Source organism: Acipenser ruthenus, chromosome 7 (assembly GCF_902713425.1).
Source record: "Acipenser ruthenus chromosome 7, fAciRut3.2 maternal haplotype, whole genome shotgun sequence".
In the NCBI taxonomy this organism is placed as follows: Eukaryota; Metazoa; Chordata; class Actinopteri; order Acipenseriformes; family Acipenseridae; genus Acipenser; species Acipenser ruthenus.
In genome coordinates this window covers 48205401-48222659 of record NC_081195.1, presented here as the reverse complement: position 1 = coordinate 48222659, position 17259 = coordinate 48205401, and the positions used below count along the sequence as shown (strand labels likewise).

The 17259-nt window shown below is 35.2% G+C and overlaps 1 protein-coding gene across 4 annotated transcripts in view; it reads left to right on the top strand.

Annotated features, from left to right (window-relative positions):
* The window catches only part of tbc1d22a (TBC1 domain family, member 22a), a 175825-nt gene that overhangs the window by 4648 nt on the left and 153918 nt on the right, over positions 1 to 17259 (top strand). For all 4 annotated transcript variants that reach the window (XM_034024634.3, XM_034024635.3, XM_059027176.1 and 1 more), the window contains exons 3-4: positions 1277 to 1650; positions 4696 to 4875. In XM_034024634.3, the coding sequence (XP_033880525.1) occupies positions 1277 to 1650; positions 4696 to 4875 (554 nt within the window). The remainder of the gene's footprint in view (positions 1 to 1276; positions 1651 to 4695; positions 4876 to 17259) is intronic.

Sequence of the window (17259 nt, the reverse complement as noted above, 5' to 3'; positions counted from 1 at the left end):
AAGACTCCTCTGCGGACCGGTTGTTGTGAAACACTGATTTACAGGATGTTTAAATGGGTTTAGAGAACTCATCGGCCAGGGTACAGTTAGTATGTCTCCTGTGATTAGTAAGTAAATAAATAAAAAAGTAGATGGAAAATTTAACAAAAACAATGAAAAAGTGAAGTGCAAGTTGATGTGAGATATTTAAGTTCTAGGCCTACATACAGCGTGGTTGTTGCTAACAACATTTTATAAATCTTTCATTTACTATATAGCCTACATTCACAAACAAAAATATTGGCACTCTACACTTAATATACAATATTTCAAGGTAACAGTTTAAGGACAAGCATTTAGTAAACGTTAACCAATTTTTATAAGAAAGTGAAATGCACAATTATTTTTAACAAATAATCTTTATCAAAAAACAAGCAAACGTGGTGATTACGAAGGCCATTACAGAACTTTTATCTTAGTTTTCTTCAAGGATTGCAGAGCTGACTTAGCCGTATTCTTTGGTTCGTTGTTGTGTTGGAAGACAAACTGTCTGCTAATCAGCCTACGAGCAGAAGGTATTTTGTGAAATGTTCGATCTTCAATCACAGTTTCTGAACTGCTAAAGCCCCCATATTATGATCAAACCACCTCACCATTTAACTGAAAGTACAAGGTTTTCTGTTGCTGACTGCAGGGTATGTCAGTCATTTGATGAAGCAGCTAGTTGGTTACTGAAAGAAAAGTAAGTCCTGAAGGGGTGGGGACAATTTGACTCTCCAGGTGAAATGACTCCTTCCAAGATAATCTGAAAGCATGTCTTGCAAACAGAGATTTCTTCAACCTAGCGTAGTGCCAGAGATCGTGTTTTAAAATAAAAATACTTGTTGGCTAAAACTGTGTTTATTTAAAAAAACTGCATTTGAGACATTTATGGATCATTTGTTAGCTATTACGATCGCTAAGTTTCCTTTATTCATGTTTTTATACAGTGTTCCTAATGTTGCTGCATGTGCGTTTACTGTAAATAATAGACATGGATAAAGTTTATACAAGTTTGTATCCTTTCAGGGGAGATATTGATTTGTTATTTTGATGTTCTCATTTCCTTTGCAAACTCCTGTTACCACAGGACATTTTACAGTATTAATAATGAAACAACTTATAATGCCCTTTTTCTAGGTAAATGTTTGTTCCATTTCTTAATAGATTACAATATTATGTATATAAAAAATATATTTTTTAGAAAATGTCAATAGGGAAATAATCACAATACTGAGCATATTCTCATTTCTTTCAGTTTAATGAAAACCGGCAACATGCCACATACAACAACAGTGAAACCAAAGAAAGCAACAACTTTTCAGGAGTTTGAAAGCATTACGAGTGATGCATGGGATGTTGGAGAAGATGACGACGAACTTTTAGCAATGGCTGCCGAGAACTTAAATATAGAAGTTGTTATGGAAACAGCCAATAAAGTAATTGAAAACCACAGCAAGTTGCAGGAACAGAAACAGCAAGAAGAGCATTTTGAAAAAGAGGAGGAAGAGGAGGAAGAGGAGGAGGATAGGGATGATGAAGAGGAAGTAGTAACACAGACCGCTTCAAGTTCTTATAGTGAAAACAGAATGGTGAAGTCTTTCAGTGAGGCACACATTGCAGCATCAAAAGGTTTGTAATATTCTAAAAATTATATTCCAGTCATTGTTATAGACTGTATAATGGCTTTACGTGGAAAAATGCTATGTTATCTTCCATCTTTATCTACAGCTATGGTCAAAAGTTTTGCATCATTACCCTATACAATTAACTAATTTTGCATCATAAAGTCAAATGAAACCTGCTGAATAATGTTACGTTAACATATTGAATTAGATACCACTGTAGTTTTCCATATACTTAACGTAAAACTGACAATTAAAAAATGTGACATTTAGGGGCTCCCGAGTGGTGCATCCAGCAAAGGCACTCTGCGAGTCCAGGCTATTCCACTGCCGACTGTGGATGGGAGTTCCCAGTGGGCGGTGCACAAATGGCCGAGCGCCGCCCGGCTGGGGAGGACTTAGGTCGGCCAGGGTGTCCTCGGCTCGCTACGCACCAGCGACCCCTGTAGACTGGCAGGGCGCCTGCAGGCCTGCTTGTAAGCTGCCCAGAGCTGCGTGGTCCTCCGACGCTGTAGCTCTGAGGTGGCTGCGTGGTGGGCCTACAGAGTGAAAAGAAGCGGACAGCTGATGGCACGCGTTTCAAAGGACACGTGTGTCCGTCTTCGTCTCTCCCAAGTCAACGCGGGGGTGGCAGCGGTGAGCTGGGTTGAAATATTTAAAAAAAAAAAAAAAATTGAGCTTTCGAAATTGGGGAGAAAAAATAATTGGCGATTCCAAATTAAATAAAAAAAAAAAAAAAAAGTGACATTCCGAAATCTAATGTAAGATACTGTACTACTATTATGGCTTGCGGTAGACTTTTGCTATATCATTTTGTAGTTTATTTGATTATGATGTTAAATAAAAGATCTAAATTATGTTCATATAGCTTTTTTTTTAACAAATGCTATCCATTTTAGATATAAGATATTATCTTGAAGCATTTACCAAGTGGTAACAATAATAAGTGATATTAAAGCTTCAAATAAATATACCTGGAGATTTTATCAAGAGCTTCTATGTGTACCTTGTACATTTAACTGAAAGTACAAGGTTTTCTTCATTTGAAGGCTTTTCCTTTATTTTCTCCAAACATATTGCTTTCCCTACAAGCAAATCACTGGGATGAATAATTTGTGAATATCTCCGTGATCCTTTTATAAGCATATTGCGTTCAGTTTTATGAAATTTAAAGAGAGTATGACTTGCAGCCTGTTTACTACATTCTTCCATGCTTTTGCCTTTTGAGTTGAAAAATTCCTTAGAAGTCAGACTTTACTGTTTGGTTTGTTTACATTGTCTGACAGCTGATTTTCATCACTTCTTGAGACACAGTGCCATTGCTACCTGCAGCAATGAGGGGATATGAATTTTAATGAATTATAGACATTGAAATGGTTCTAGATAATGACATAATTCTATACATCTTACCTGTTGTGTACTTTTATTTTCTATGCAGACACATTTCACAGCATAACATTTCATTTTACAATATTAAATCTGGTCCTGTACTAGATTAAACAAAAGCTCTGTACAGTGTATCTTCCTTTCAAGTCTTTAAGTAATTTCATCTGTGGAGTGAACTTGTTTTTACTGCTTCAGCACATTTTTCCTGTCTTTAACCAACCACAGCTTCTTCATGTATTGACTGACAGGCTTAGCAGCTTGTGACACTTTCACCCCAGTGACACTGCTGAGGAGAAATTACCTGGAGTTGCAGGTAAAGGCTACCTGAAAGTAAGGCATGCAAACAGAACTTGCTTTAACCTAGTATGGAACCAGATGTATGGGCTTGTGTGCCACAGAACCAACAACACTATGGTTTTATAAGCTTTTCATGGAGTATAGTATTTAATACATTGTAAAATATCTGTTTCAAAAGGGTAAATGTCCTGTTTTTATTATTCTAGTCAATATTTTTCAAAGAAGTCAATATTTTTCAAAGCAGATACTATGACTTTGTTCAGCCATTACTTGCAAAGCAAAATCAGAATGTGCGACAGCTATTGTAAACTAACAGAGAGAAAGCACTAGTGCATGTAGGTTATGGGTATTAACTGTTTCATGATACTGATAGATTTAATTTTGAATTTTGTTACTTACTAACATGCTTTTTGGTTATGTGTGGTGTTTATTTTATTCTTGTCTACAGGCTATCAAGATCATGTTGTTAAATACCAAGTAGGTGTAGATGGTAGCATTTGAGTTAAAAAAATAAAATAAAAAATAAAATAATCTTATTCATCTTCCTGATTACAAAGTCAGCTCAGGACAAGGAACGGTAAAATATCCCCCAGGTGTACGTCACACCTTGCTGATCAGTCCTTTTGTAATCATTTACATTAAACTTTAGCACTATAAACCCTACAGAGATAAGCTGGAAGATATGTTGCACGAAGACATTCTGTTTCCTTTTACCACTTTTCAGTATTCAACCTTTATTGACACAGTTGAAACTTATTATCATATGTTCCTTGTTGAAAGTAATGCCTGGAAATTAAGTATGTAGGCCAAATGATTTATTTAGTTATAAGACATTACTTTTAGTATACTACTGATTAAAATAATGTTAAAAGAGCATGCAAGTTACATTTTTGCATCCTTCTTTGGGTTTACTTGTTTTCATCAATTACTGTACTAGAATTATAAATGCATAATTCTGCTTATAGTGCCATCTTGTGGTGATGTAATATAGAAAACAGTTTTGCTGATTGATAAGACATATAATTTTAATGAAGTAGCTTTCAATAGCAGCGCTTCTATCTTTGTATGCTATCTGCACATTTTGTACTATTTGAAACTTTAAGTGACTTTGTATTTTAGTGTGTGAGTAGTGTGTTTTTGCATTTATTTAAACTTCCCAACAGAGCGAACGGTTTGCTTTTGAATAATAACATGATTTCCTTGACATGCCTATAAAATACGTCGGTGATGAAAGTAGGTTGAATATATGTAATATAGCCTATATTATGTCTCCAGTCACTAAATGTAAGAACACAAAATGCAATTGTTTTCACGTGTTGTGAAATGTGCAGTAATTATTATTTTTTTGTTTGTTTTGTTGCTATTTTAGAGGGCGTAGGTGAAAGAGCAACGCTCCAAAGGCAACAGTCTCTCCCACATCGGCCGCTAATACCTTTAGTAGCAAGAATGGCTGATCAGAACACGTCAGGTTCTCCGGTAATGACAGAAAGAGAAGCATCCCGGTTAGACAAATTTAAACAGCTGCTGGCAGGCCCCAACACTGACCTTGGTAAGTTAACATTTATTTTTTATTTTAAAATGTTTTTTTTGTTTACGACTGTAAGTCGCCCTGGGTAAGGGCGTCTGCTAATAAATAACTAATAATAATAATAATCGGTGAGAAACTTATGTTATTAATTGTCTCAGTGACGGCTTCATTAAAGATAATGCTAGGTAAGGAGGCTGCATGAAAAAATGTGTTCAGTGTGTTCTGCTGTTGAATAAAGTGCAAAGCAAAGACTAATTGAAGAAGTGGTTTGCAGCTGAATGAATGGCTTTGCTCCCCAAATTGATTACGAACGATGGTATGCATTTTTATAGGTTCTGTAACTTTACTGTGTTAATACTCCTGCATTTGATTGATACAGTGAGTATGTTGTATTCATGTAGTTGAACTTTGAAATGCAAGGCAGTAGTATTAGGTTAGGTTTGCATCAGTTTTTAAACAGCAGTAAAACAGTTTGTGTAACCATTTTAATGTATTAAGTGTTTTGTACATTCTCAAGCTGAACCCACTCATCAATTTTACTCCCAAAGTGCTAGTCCTATATGTAGCTAGCTAATTAAATAGTGAGACTTTTGTTGGAATTAATGCTACCAAGCCTATCACTGTTGACCAATCAATACAGTACTTGGTGGCAGTGGGTGAAGAGGAAAGTTTTGCACGAAAGGGTTTTCAAATTGGAAAAAGACAACTGAAAAATGTAGCAATCACCAAAAAAGCAGTTCACATGTTTCAATAGCTGTGAATTTATATCCCCCCCCATCCCTCCCACATTATGGACCCAAATCCCACCTCTGCTTTGACCCAATATAGGTACTATTCCAGATCAGACCAAACGCTTTGAGACATTTGCTTCATATTCGAGACACCAATCTATTTTATAAGCCTCTAGGTCAGGTCAGGTGAGTATTGTACAAGAAAAATGAACCCTTTTCTGGCAGTAACTTTTCAAAGCTGCCACTGTTATACTGTCAGAGCCTCGTATCTCAGACTATTTCAAATACTGACTTCATATTTGTAGGTTATGTAAACACTGCATGCTTTGTTTTAGTTCACAAAATACCCCGTTCTCGTTCTTCACTTCAGTGTTAAATAGGTTGGGGTAGGATTGTGTCTAAGTATTACAATATATGCAGGATTATTAATGTATCATGTATATTGATACAAACACGGCATGATGTTTTTTTCAGGAATACTTGTTTACAAAAAAGTGTGTCATAATACAAAAGTACAGTAAGTTAAATGTTTTTTTTGTTTAGTATCAACACAATTCTGCCACATGCAGCTGCTGTAGCTTATTTTGAAATGAATTTTTTTTATGTCAAATGTCAACTTTGTAATCTTTAATTAATTTTATATTAACACCCATTGGAAATTCAATGCACTGGATTTTGAATGGTTATTTTAGCTTATTATATTTAGACATTTGCATAGTGTCATTTTTTTAAAAATATATTTTAATTGCTCAGGAATTACACTTAAGCTTAACATGGTCAAAAGCTAAGTAGACTGGTAATTGGTATGCAGACTTTGGTGCAGCAGAAGAAGGGTTTATGTTTTGAGTACTAAATGTCCTAAACATTGGCAGTGGCAGTAGCAGTGAACAGTGCTTGTATGATAGCAAATGCCACTGCAGTGAATTGTGCAGCTGTCAGAAAGTTCATATTTGAATTAGGCATGTGCTTCAGTCATAGTCACTCAAGCGTGTCATGGTCAAGGGTGAATGATTAAAAAGAAACCAAAAACATTTAGTTAAAGTCCATCATTTATATACCTTATTTTTTTCAAAAATAAATGTGTTATAATAGTGATAAGTTTCTTTTGATGCTATATATATATATATATATATATATATATATATATATATATATATATATATATATATATAATTGAGCATCAAAAAAAGTTAATTTAGTCTGTAGCAAATTTTCACCCAGCTCTGGAATACACATGGAACATCTCAGAAACGGGTAAAAGTGTATCATTAACACCACTATCTACTACAAACCATTCAATTCTCATTTGTATCTGCAGTATTCCTTTTCAATATTAATTTATTTCAGAAAATCAATATTTCGCTGTATATAGAATTATGAGGCCACTGTTTTCTTAGGAAAGCATCTGACTACAGACAGTATTTCTTTATAGCAGTTGCTGTGGTTACCATGGCAATTTCTACTCCTGTTTATGAAAAGTGTTGCTCTCGTCTTCCATTTCGTTCTGTGCATAGCACTGCAGCTGGGGGAGCTGCAGGTCCACACAGTCTGGAAATACATTACATATACTTTTCTCATTCAAATGAATGTAATGTAATCCATTGGTTATAATCTAGTTTTAGCAATTTTAGTAATATAGGCTTAACTGGGAAATGTTTCTGAAGTTAATAACTGACAGCAATACCGTTTAAAACAAATTGATATATTTATCTAAAATTATTCCAATGGGACATACATTCAGAAACTGTATCTGTTACATGTCATTCCTTTGTTTTGTAAACATCTCTATATTGGGGATGGGCAACTGGCAGCCCATTTTATTTGGCCTGCAAACATTTAGTCTGCCGTGATATATTTAATTATTTTTATTTCTCAGTCAATACTCCAAGTGTAAAGTGCCTTTTTCATAGTGGAAGTCTGATTGCTATAACTTGACTTAAGCCGGGTCCACACCTGATCGATCAGTTACACAACCAAATCTCAAAATTGCCATCTTAATCACTTGCAACTGCTTTGTCCACACCTGACAAAGTAGTTGCGCAACAAGTTTCCCGTCTTTTAGAAGTGTGTGCATTTTATTTTTTGGCAATTCCTTCAGTCTGTCATTACAATGGCTTCACTAATTATCCATGAAGAACTTGCTGTTATAGTCGTCATTTCTATAGTTGTTTTAAATTCGATATTAAAAGCAGAAGCGAAGCTGCATAGATGGTGGACAAGACCTTGGCTGAGGCGTCGTCAGAAACACGGGGCATGTATTTGACATCTTTGTAAATTTACCTCCACTTTACCACAGGAAATTAAAGTCAGGAGATTGCGAAATATGGTTGGTTGTTACAACCGTGCACGTTATAAATAACGTCAGTAAAAATCGCTCAGCAGATTGCTTTAAAGTAGAGCTTGTCTCTACTGTAAGCAACCAGTTGCGCAACTGCTTGCAACTGGTTGCAGAAACATCCACATATAAGCGATTCAGTTGCATGCAGATGTGGACCCGGCTTTAGATTCATCTGAGGTCAGTACTTAATGGCTAGTTGTAATTAGTAGTAATGTTAAACTATTGTAATGTTAGAATGTATTTTCTATTGTTTTGTCCAGGTTACAATATTTGCACTATTCAGATTATTTTATGAATGTTGTTATTTGTTAGAATTAAACATCATATAGCAACCTAAATATTCTACATCCAAGGATTATTTGGTACTTTGTTTAGTACTGTGCTTTAATTGGAGGGGATATACGTTGTGATGTTGCTGCTCAACTGGATCTTGGTATGTATTTTAATTCATGCTAATACACATTCACCATACTGTAGCTGAATAATGTTTATACTTTATGTGGTAAAGGTACATTTTACTTGGTCTAGCCTCAGGGCCTCACTCCCATTGTCCCAGTCTCACTCCAGAGTGTTGAAAAGTAAACAAAAAAAAAAAAAAAAGCAAAGAAAGAACAAAAGGCTCACTAAATTAAGGCACTGGTGATAATGTTACTTATTCTAATAAGATAAGAAGGGTTTAAAAGTTACGGTTATATCTCTTCTCATTCTCAAGTAAAGGAAGAAAGGAATGCTTTTTGTCACCCTTTCCAGCAACTGAAAGTAGTTCAGTAAACACTGCATTAATTTACACTTTTTAATCAACAGCTTGAAAAGTCAACGATAAGTATCTGTATAATATTTGCCATACCTTTTGATCTAATTAATAAGAAATTGAGGTGCAAAATCAATTATATATTGCCAAACTACTTTCTTATTAGAACACATGCAGTGCGAGTGAAATTCTGATTAGGAGCCGTCTGCTTTGTGTTATTTTGTTAATTAAGCTATCATAACAAATGCTTAAATATGAAAAACAAGACCTTAGGAGTCACAAAAAGCAAAGTGATAATTGATGGAAATTGTTATCCTCATATTGTTAAAATATTATTGTATTTAGAATATTTGGTGGCTTTGCTAAAGCACTTTCAGCATAAATTAATAAAACTCTTTGAGGTGCTAATTAAACGCTAATCTGACCTACTGTATATTTTATGTTAGGTATGTAAAACATCTACAGGTATCTCCAGAATTTGTTTTATTCAACTGGTCATTTCTGATTTTGATGAAATGTAAAATACTACACACTATCTGCATAAGAGTGCATACGATTCCAAATATTTCACTAGTTTACAAACCATTGTGTAGCCAAGAGATCTTAATGTATTCACTTTATAAAACTCAATATTTAAATCTAGTTTGACTTCAGCATCCTGTGATTTTGAAACTTTTCCCAAATCAAATGTTAATAATAGTTGAGTTGTACACGTTGACACTAATTATAAACAAGCAAAAAAAATCGTGGGCACCTTCCAACTGTATTAGTTTTAAGATGAAAGTAATGTACGTTTGTCTTTAGCAAACTTTTTTGTCTTTTTCTAGCTTAAATAAGATTTGAAATTTGAATAATTTACTATGTAGTCCCTTAATAATAATAATAATAATAATAATAATAATAATAATAATAATGATGATTTAGAAAATTCAGTACTATAATTCAGAAAATAAATGGCAGGAGTTATATAATTAATCCCTTTGAAGCAAGATGACGAGATTGCGACCATGAATGTCTCTACGGAAACTCTTTTGGTAAGCCATCTAAACTGAAAGTTTGGCTGAAAACGTTTTGAACTTTTGCATTGGCGTAGAGACTCTACTTTCATTACACACACATATATATGAACATCATTTAGATGTTTTATTTAATATCATGTAATCATATAAACTAATAATAGTAGCACAGCGTAATTTAATGTGTTAACATAACATTATTCAGCAGATTTAATTCAACTTTATGAAGCAAAATTAGTTAATTCTATAGGGTGATGCAAAACTTTTTGTCACAGATGTAGTCCCTACAGAAAAAACATGATCCCGCAATCATGGAAAAAAATAGTTTATTAAAAATTGATCTTTTTTATCTAGAGTTATTATACAACAAATACCTGAAGAGAAGTTTTCTTTTTTTTATGGACCTGGGTCCGGTTGCACAAAGTCTTAAGTCCAAGATTTAGACCAGTTTCGCTGGACTTAAACTAACGTAAGACCTTGAGATAAGTCTGTTGCACAAAGCAGACCTTTGTAGGTCTTACGTAAGACTGGTCTTAAGCTACTGTTGGTAAGCAACGAAGACCAGTCTTATTTTTTCAAGTCTGTTTGAAAAAAAAAATGGCTGCGCGCAAAGTGAAGAAAATACATTTTAGTTAAGAAAAATGATCAATTGTACTAGAAGTAATTATTATTAAAAAATAAATAATAGTTGGGGGGGGGGGGGGGGGGGTGTCATTAAAAAAATTTCCGACAAAAATAAAGCCTGGCAAGAAGAAATTACAGAACGGGTAAATTCCATCAACCCAGCCGTAAGTTGTACTGTAAATGACATTTAATCAAATTGAAAAATCTGCTGGCTGGCTGAGGCCAAAAAAGAATGTTACAAATATTCCCATTTGAAACACTTTCCCAGTTGAGTTCTTTAATAATTGATATATGGGGAAACATCACATTTTCAGAATTGAAGGGGTGAGACGGGAACAGAGGATGCCACAGTGATAGTAGCAGCAGGTAAATTAAAAATAAGTTAGTTATTTTATTTTATTATTATTTTTTTTATTTTCAAATACTGTTTAATTAAAAATGTATTATTATTATTATTTATTTCTTAGCAGACGCCCTTATCCAGGACGACTTACAATTGTTACAAGATATCACATTATTTTTACATACAATTACATTGTTTTTTTTACACATTTTTACATACAATTACCAATTTATACAGTTGGGTTAGGTAAAGTACCTTGCTCAAGAGTACAGCAGCAGTGTCCCCCACCTGGGATTGAACCCACAACCCCCCGGTCAAGAGTCCAGAGCCCTAACCACTACTCCTTACTGCTGCCCAATTCAATCGGTAGTATTCTTATATTCAGTCCCACTGTCCTAGTGGAGGTCTTGTAAAAAAAAAAAATAATAATAATTCTTGGCAATCATTAATTTTTCAGAGAGTATTCAGCTTGTTTAGGTAAATACATACAATATTTACATAAATAAACATCAACTTTTTTTTATACAACTATGTAGTGAAATCATATATACATCGTCGTGGCATCCAAACCGCTTGGTGAAGCTGTGTAATTACCAAATTTGTGTAAAGCCGATCAAACACCTCTGTTATTGCAATGATCTATCCGTTGACGTGAGTCATACAGTTCTTGAAAATACTGTATTCTTAAATCACATATTTTTTTTATCATGATTTTGTGTAATAGCAACGTATGTGTGGGTGGCTGTTATATGAGTACAGACAAGTCGGGAATAAAAAAAAGTAACTGTTAGATAACTTTCACAGCCCAGTTTTTTAATTAAATGTTTAGTTTGTTTATATTTTGCGTAATAGTTTTTTAATGTATGTGTTGTTGACCTCAGATGGGCAATGAAACTGGCAAAACACATAAAGCTTAGTGCTTAAATACTCTTCCTACAAAATGCCCTTTTTAATTAAAAGAAATTCAGCAAAAGCTATCAGTGGTGCTGCCATGTTGGCTTCTATAGCAACAGATACTTTTTTCCCTTTTAAGCCTGGTGAGAGGGAGACTTAAAAAATGACTTATTTAAGACCAGGCGGGGCATCATACATACATATAAACAAGGACAAGAAAATGCAAATATATAGTCTAGCTAAGTGCTTGTTTTTTCTGGAGACGTACAGTCATCTCATCATGTCCTAAAAGTTTAGACTTTTAATTCTACAGTATTGGATCTGGCATTGTGGGCAATTGGAAGGCCTAAATGCTGTGGCAGGTTGATGAATCTCACACTGTTCTTCAGTGCATACAGTCTGTTATCTATTTTCATCATCAATTCACTCTTGGCTGCTCTGATTCACATGTTGTAACGTTTGAATGCTGCAAAGATTCGGGCTGTCAACTGTAGCATTTCCACTTTGGTCCCCACATTTCATTTAATGTAATCTGCAAATGTAAGATTGACAGCCCTCTTTTTCTTGCTATAGATGTTTGTAAGCACTCTAATGTGTTGATTAGTACAGTGCAGTATGTTGTAGTGACATTGCTGGGATCATGCATAGTCATTTTCTCAGCATTCCTCATAAACCACAGCTAACAACAACAGCTTGTCAGTCTTTTAATATGTATAATTATTAAATGGCATGATGGTTTTGGTCTGATGAACAATACATTATATTACAACACTATATATTTATAGTTTATACATCAAGGCAGTGTGTAGAACAGAAAACAATTAATCAAACAGTGCAGAAACCGTTGAAAACTGAAGGATTGATTGAGCAGAAATTGCGACGTGCATGGTGTGACGATGACTACCACATGTTATAAATTGGAATATAAAGCCAAGAAACTGAACCTTGGAAGTTCTGAAATAAATGAGATTACTTGCCTTTTATGTTACCTAATAGGAAGTGAAGGTCAAAGGAAGTTTAGAAATTGCATGAATTTGTTACTGTAGAGGACTGTTTAATCTAAATATGTAAAATACTGAAACATTTTGGGTGTTAGGATTTTCATTGCAAATGTATTTTGTTCATATATGTTACCTTCAGTGGTATTTAATGAATTTATGTTTTTGTTTATGATGCCACGGTTTGCATAACAGACAGCCAGCAAATGCTGGTCCTACAAAATATACTTTTCTTAGTTGCTCTGAACCCATTCTTATGTTGTATTATATGTATTGTTCATACACAGACTCAAGTGAAGCCGACATAATTTACACAAAGATAATACAGAACATACAAAATATTATGTTTACTAACAAAAATACTGTGCTAAAAAGCAAATGTATATGACCTAAATATAATTATTTACAACCATCAGTAAAATTGTAAGATACAGTATTCACTTGACTCACAATTCAAGCTACAAGCCATAAATTATATAACTCAGGCTGGAGACAGTATTTCTTCTGGGATTTCAATTAACAATCTCCCTTGCTATATTATTTCAGCCTCCAAAATCCTCAGTTCCACCTCATGAGAGATTCTTCTCTCTGCAAACAGAATCTAACATTATAGAGTCCTGCAGTCTTGCTGGCTATATTACCTCCCAAGCAATACAGTTTTTTTTCCTTTCAATTTAGTGTTTTGTGTCAACACTGTGTGCTTCTCGGTGGCATCTTATGTTTATGGATTATCATCCTGCTGGTGCAATATATAATTAAGGTGGCAAATTATTAATGGATTTAAATCAACATTCCATGTTTTTCATCTAATCAAAATGGCATCTGCAAAAAATGTTTACATTTACAAAAATATAGTTGATGAATTACAGATTATTATATGTTAAACAAAGTGACAATGTATAACTTTATTTTAATACATAAATGCTGGGTGCCTTAAATCAAAATTAGAACCAAGACACAACCATCAAAGTGAACAAGAGGGGAAACAAGAAGCCTTTGTTGTCCAGGGGAATGCAGCAAACCCCATATTTAAATATTTTTCCATCACATAGCTTATATAAAGGTGACTCGACTGCTGTGATACTGTAATAGCTAGTTCACATGGTACACATATTAAGACTATTCAGTTTCTGTTTTACTGTCTTGGTATGCTACTTGTATTTTCAGTTTGTTTAAACATACGTAAGGTATAGCCACCAGAAGGCACTTGCTTCTCCTTTCCAGGATTCTATTGGAACATTAAGTTATAGTGTTCCACACACTTCTTTTGATTCCTGTAATGAGTTTGTTGTATTAGACTCGCCTATGGATAATGTGCACTGTTTTTGCGACCCTGGTATCTGTTATTAACACTACATTCCTCTGCATACTTCACATAGCAACAAGATGTGTACAGTTGACTACTAACTCCGCCTCAGCACAAGAAAAAGCAGATCAAGTTCAAAGTCTGCAACACACTAAAATTTTGTTTTGCGAAATATATTAGAAAAATATATTTTGCTTAAAAAAGAGTCCTCTTTTAAAATGGGTAGTAAGGTTAGACTTAAATTTAATGCAATGCCCCCCTGTCTTTATCTCTCTCACTGCACGACTACAGGTACTGGTAAAATTAAATGAGACTTCTTTTAGAACATACCAAACAGCCTGGTAGAAAAGAGCCTGATATACAGTCAACCCAGCAAAGTCCATTGAAGCAGTGTCAAGAAATGTATGACCTATAGTGGAAAACAGATGTCTTTACATAGTGTTTCTAACAGAGGTGCAGATTTTTTTTTGGCTCATAGAAAGGAAAAAAAAATAAATTTCAGTTCGACTTTTTCCAACTGTGTGATTAATGCCACATAGGGAAATATAACCGGTAGTTTAATTAAGCTTAGAGTGCAAGATTCATTGACTCATTTTTGTAGGTGACAGCACAAATGAGAGTTCAAAGGTGTGAACTGCAAAGACATCCACGCGTGGCTTTATTTTTAATGAATTGAGTGCTTTTCCCATACAGTCTCGCAGCGTAACCTGTGTTCATTAAAAGCGGCCTTCAGTATGTCACCCGGCTTTGCATCGTTTTACAAGGTACTCTGTAAAGATCAATTTTACTTCTCATCTCTGTGTTCTACCTGTGCTAAAGCTAAATGTGGGCTTTTTAGTGTGGCTAAAGTAATTTGAAAATACATAAATAACATTAGGATGCAGCTCTAAAATACTGTTCCAGTGGTTGGGTCTGGAAGACCCGTACAAGCAGTAATGTATATTTGCTCCAAAAAAATTACTTATTGATCCCTTTATTTCATAGAATGTTAAATGTCTTGTATAATGTTATGCAAAAGCCTGTATAATGTATACCAAAGAATACAAACGTATTTACAACAATACAAATGCTCTAAACTGCGTAATGGTGTGCATTGTTTCTTCCTCTCTTATTGCTATGTAATAAAGAGACCAAACGACCCAAGAACCGTTATTCACTGCAGGCAGTCGCCACACAGAATGTGGCTGTGCTCCTTGCACACATGGCGTTCACATGTGATGCATGTCGTGGAGTTTTCGCGGTCCTTCTTCAAAGGGCAATAATAACATCTTTTCTTCTTTGGTTGACCCTGCTCTTGGCTATGTACCGTGTTCTTGCATTGCTACACTACACTTCTCCATTGAGGCGACAACGATTTAAGGAAGCCGGGGACTGCCTTCCAACCTGCTTCTCATGAGTTGTGTGACCATTTCCCTTACACGTTCTTGTAGGAATAAGCGTCACTTGTGCGTAAGCCTTTCTCTGTATTCTGGATGCTGTGATTTGAACATCAAGTAAGCATTCAGGTTAGCTACATCCAGAACATTGTACCACAGGAACATTGGCCTGTGTTTAAAGAAAAGGGCTTGTAACCAGGAGGTCCCCGGTTCAAATCCCACCTCAGCCACTGACTCATTGTGTGACCCTGAGCAAGTCACTTAACCTCCTTGTGCTCCGTCTTTCGGGTGAGACGTAATTGTAAGTGACTCTGCAGCTGATGCATAGTTCACACACCCTAGTCTCTGTAAGTCGCCTTGGATAAAGGTGTCTTCTAAATAAACAAATAATAATAATTGGCCACCTTCTGGATTGTCGCTTGCATAAATATGTACAAACCATCTGGTCCATCACGTTGGCGCCACCCTTTTCCCCGAAATATTTGAGCGAGGGCAATACTTGTGAAGAAATGATCTGTTTTTATGTTGCAACCGGTATTTCTGAATTGACTGCACAATTGCAGTACGATGTTCGATCCCAGAACTTGCATCACACAGTCATGGAGAACAAACTTCTTATGGCAGCAAGAAAAAGATCCCATATGAATCTGAAAGCTGAAGTCTCTTGTCGTCAAACCTCAGAAAAAGATGAATATCTTCAAATCTTTCGACGGATATTGTGGCTTGATACATTGAGTTTAAGAGTTGATCTCCAAAGAGCTCCCGAGTGCAAACATCACAGTTCTTTTCATATCCCACTAAAAGGGAAAGGCCCAGAAAAGCTAGAAGCTTGTTTTTAGATGCATCCTTCCTTACTTACTTCTTACTTGCTGCTGTTTTTTGTCCTTCAAGGTTTGTACAAAGAGATCCCAGGCATCCTTGTGTGATGTAGTTGTTGTTCCAGGTGCAGGATCCAGTGGGTTCCTCAATATTTTGCATCTTGGTGTTTTGCCTTGAGGTGGAGGATTTTTGCTCCAGTACATGCTATTGGGGCTGGTTTGAATGGTCCATTAGGCATTACCTTCTGGTTACTCTTCAGAAGACTCGGATAAATCATTGTCCTCAGTAGTACAGGATTCTTACTTAAATTGAACATCTGAAGCTGACTGACAAATGCTAATCACCAGCAGGACGTGCTGAGAGAGTCATAGTGTTTAATGACAAGGAAAGCAGAGATGGAAATTATAGTCAAGACAACAATACAATAATTTGGGTCTGCTGGACCCGATAAATGGACCATTAGGGTAGTAATAAGAATGCAACTTATACGAAAACATTTTTTTTTTCTAAACTATCCTACAGAAACATTTAACACTAAATTGTAGAAGAATAGAAGGAGGGTCATGCAACATATGTATCTATAACGAAATGATTGCACTACAAAAATCATGGTGGGTCTCTTGGACCCATGGCTGCATCCTAGGGTTAAAAAAAAAGATTCTATCTGTGAAATTATAATAAAATTAACAGAAGACTGGAGAGATTTTTTCAGAATTTTTACTTGCGGTTCTTTTATTACATCCCATGGAGTAAAGAATGGATGTTAATTATGTTCACCCTTTGGGGTATAATATATTAATAATTACAGTATTTTTAAATACAATAGACTCAAATGTACTGACAAGTTATTTTGTTAGTACCTGTTTCAAGACCCCAAAGGAGCTTAATATGCTGGTTATAATTGGCAAGGAGCAATAATCCCTGAGTATTGTCATAAGAATAGTTAAGCTAATGTTGTGCATAGAAGACTCCTGGAGTTCTCCATTTGAAGATAAGGATGTCTACAGCAAAAGGTGGAAACCTGCTTTGGAACAATTCCTTTAGACCAGGGGTTCTCATGCCCCACCTTAGCAATTTATTGGAGCCCCTTGCCACAATAGCAAGGATTATAAATCACACATCAGAAGTCAACCAATCACAGTGAACTATTTCCCAAAATTCCAGTATATTTTATGTACAGATGTCATCCTTTGCATAGAACGCTACACC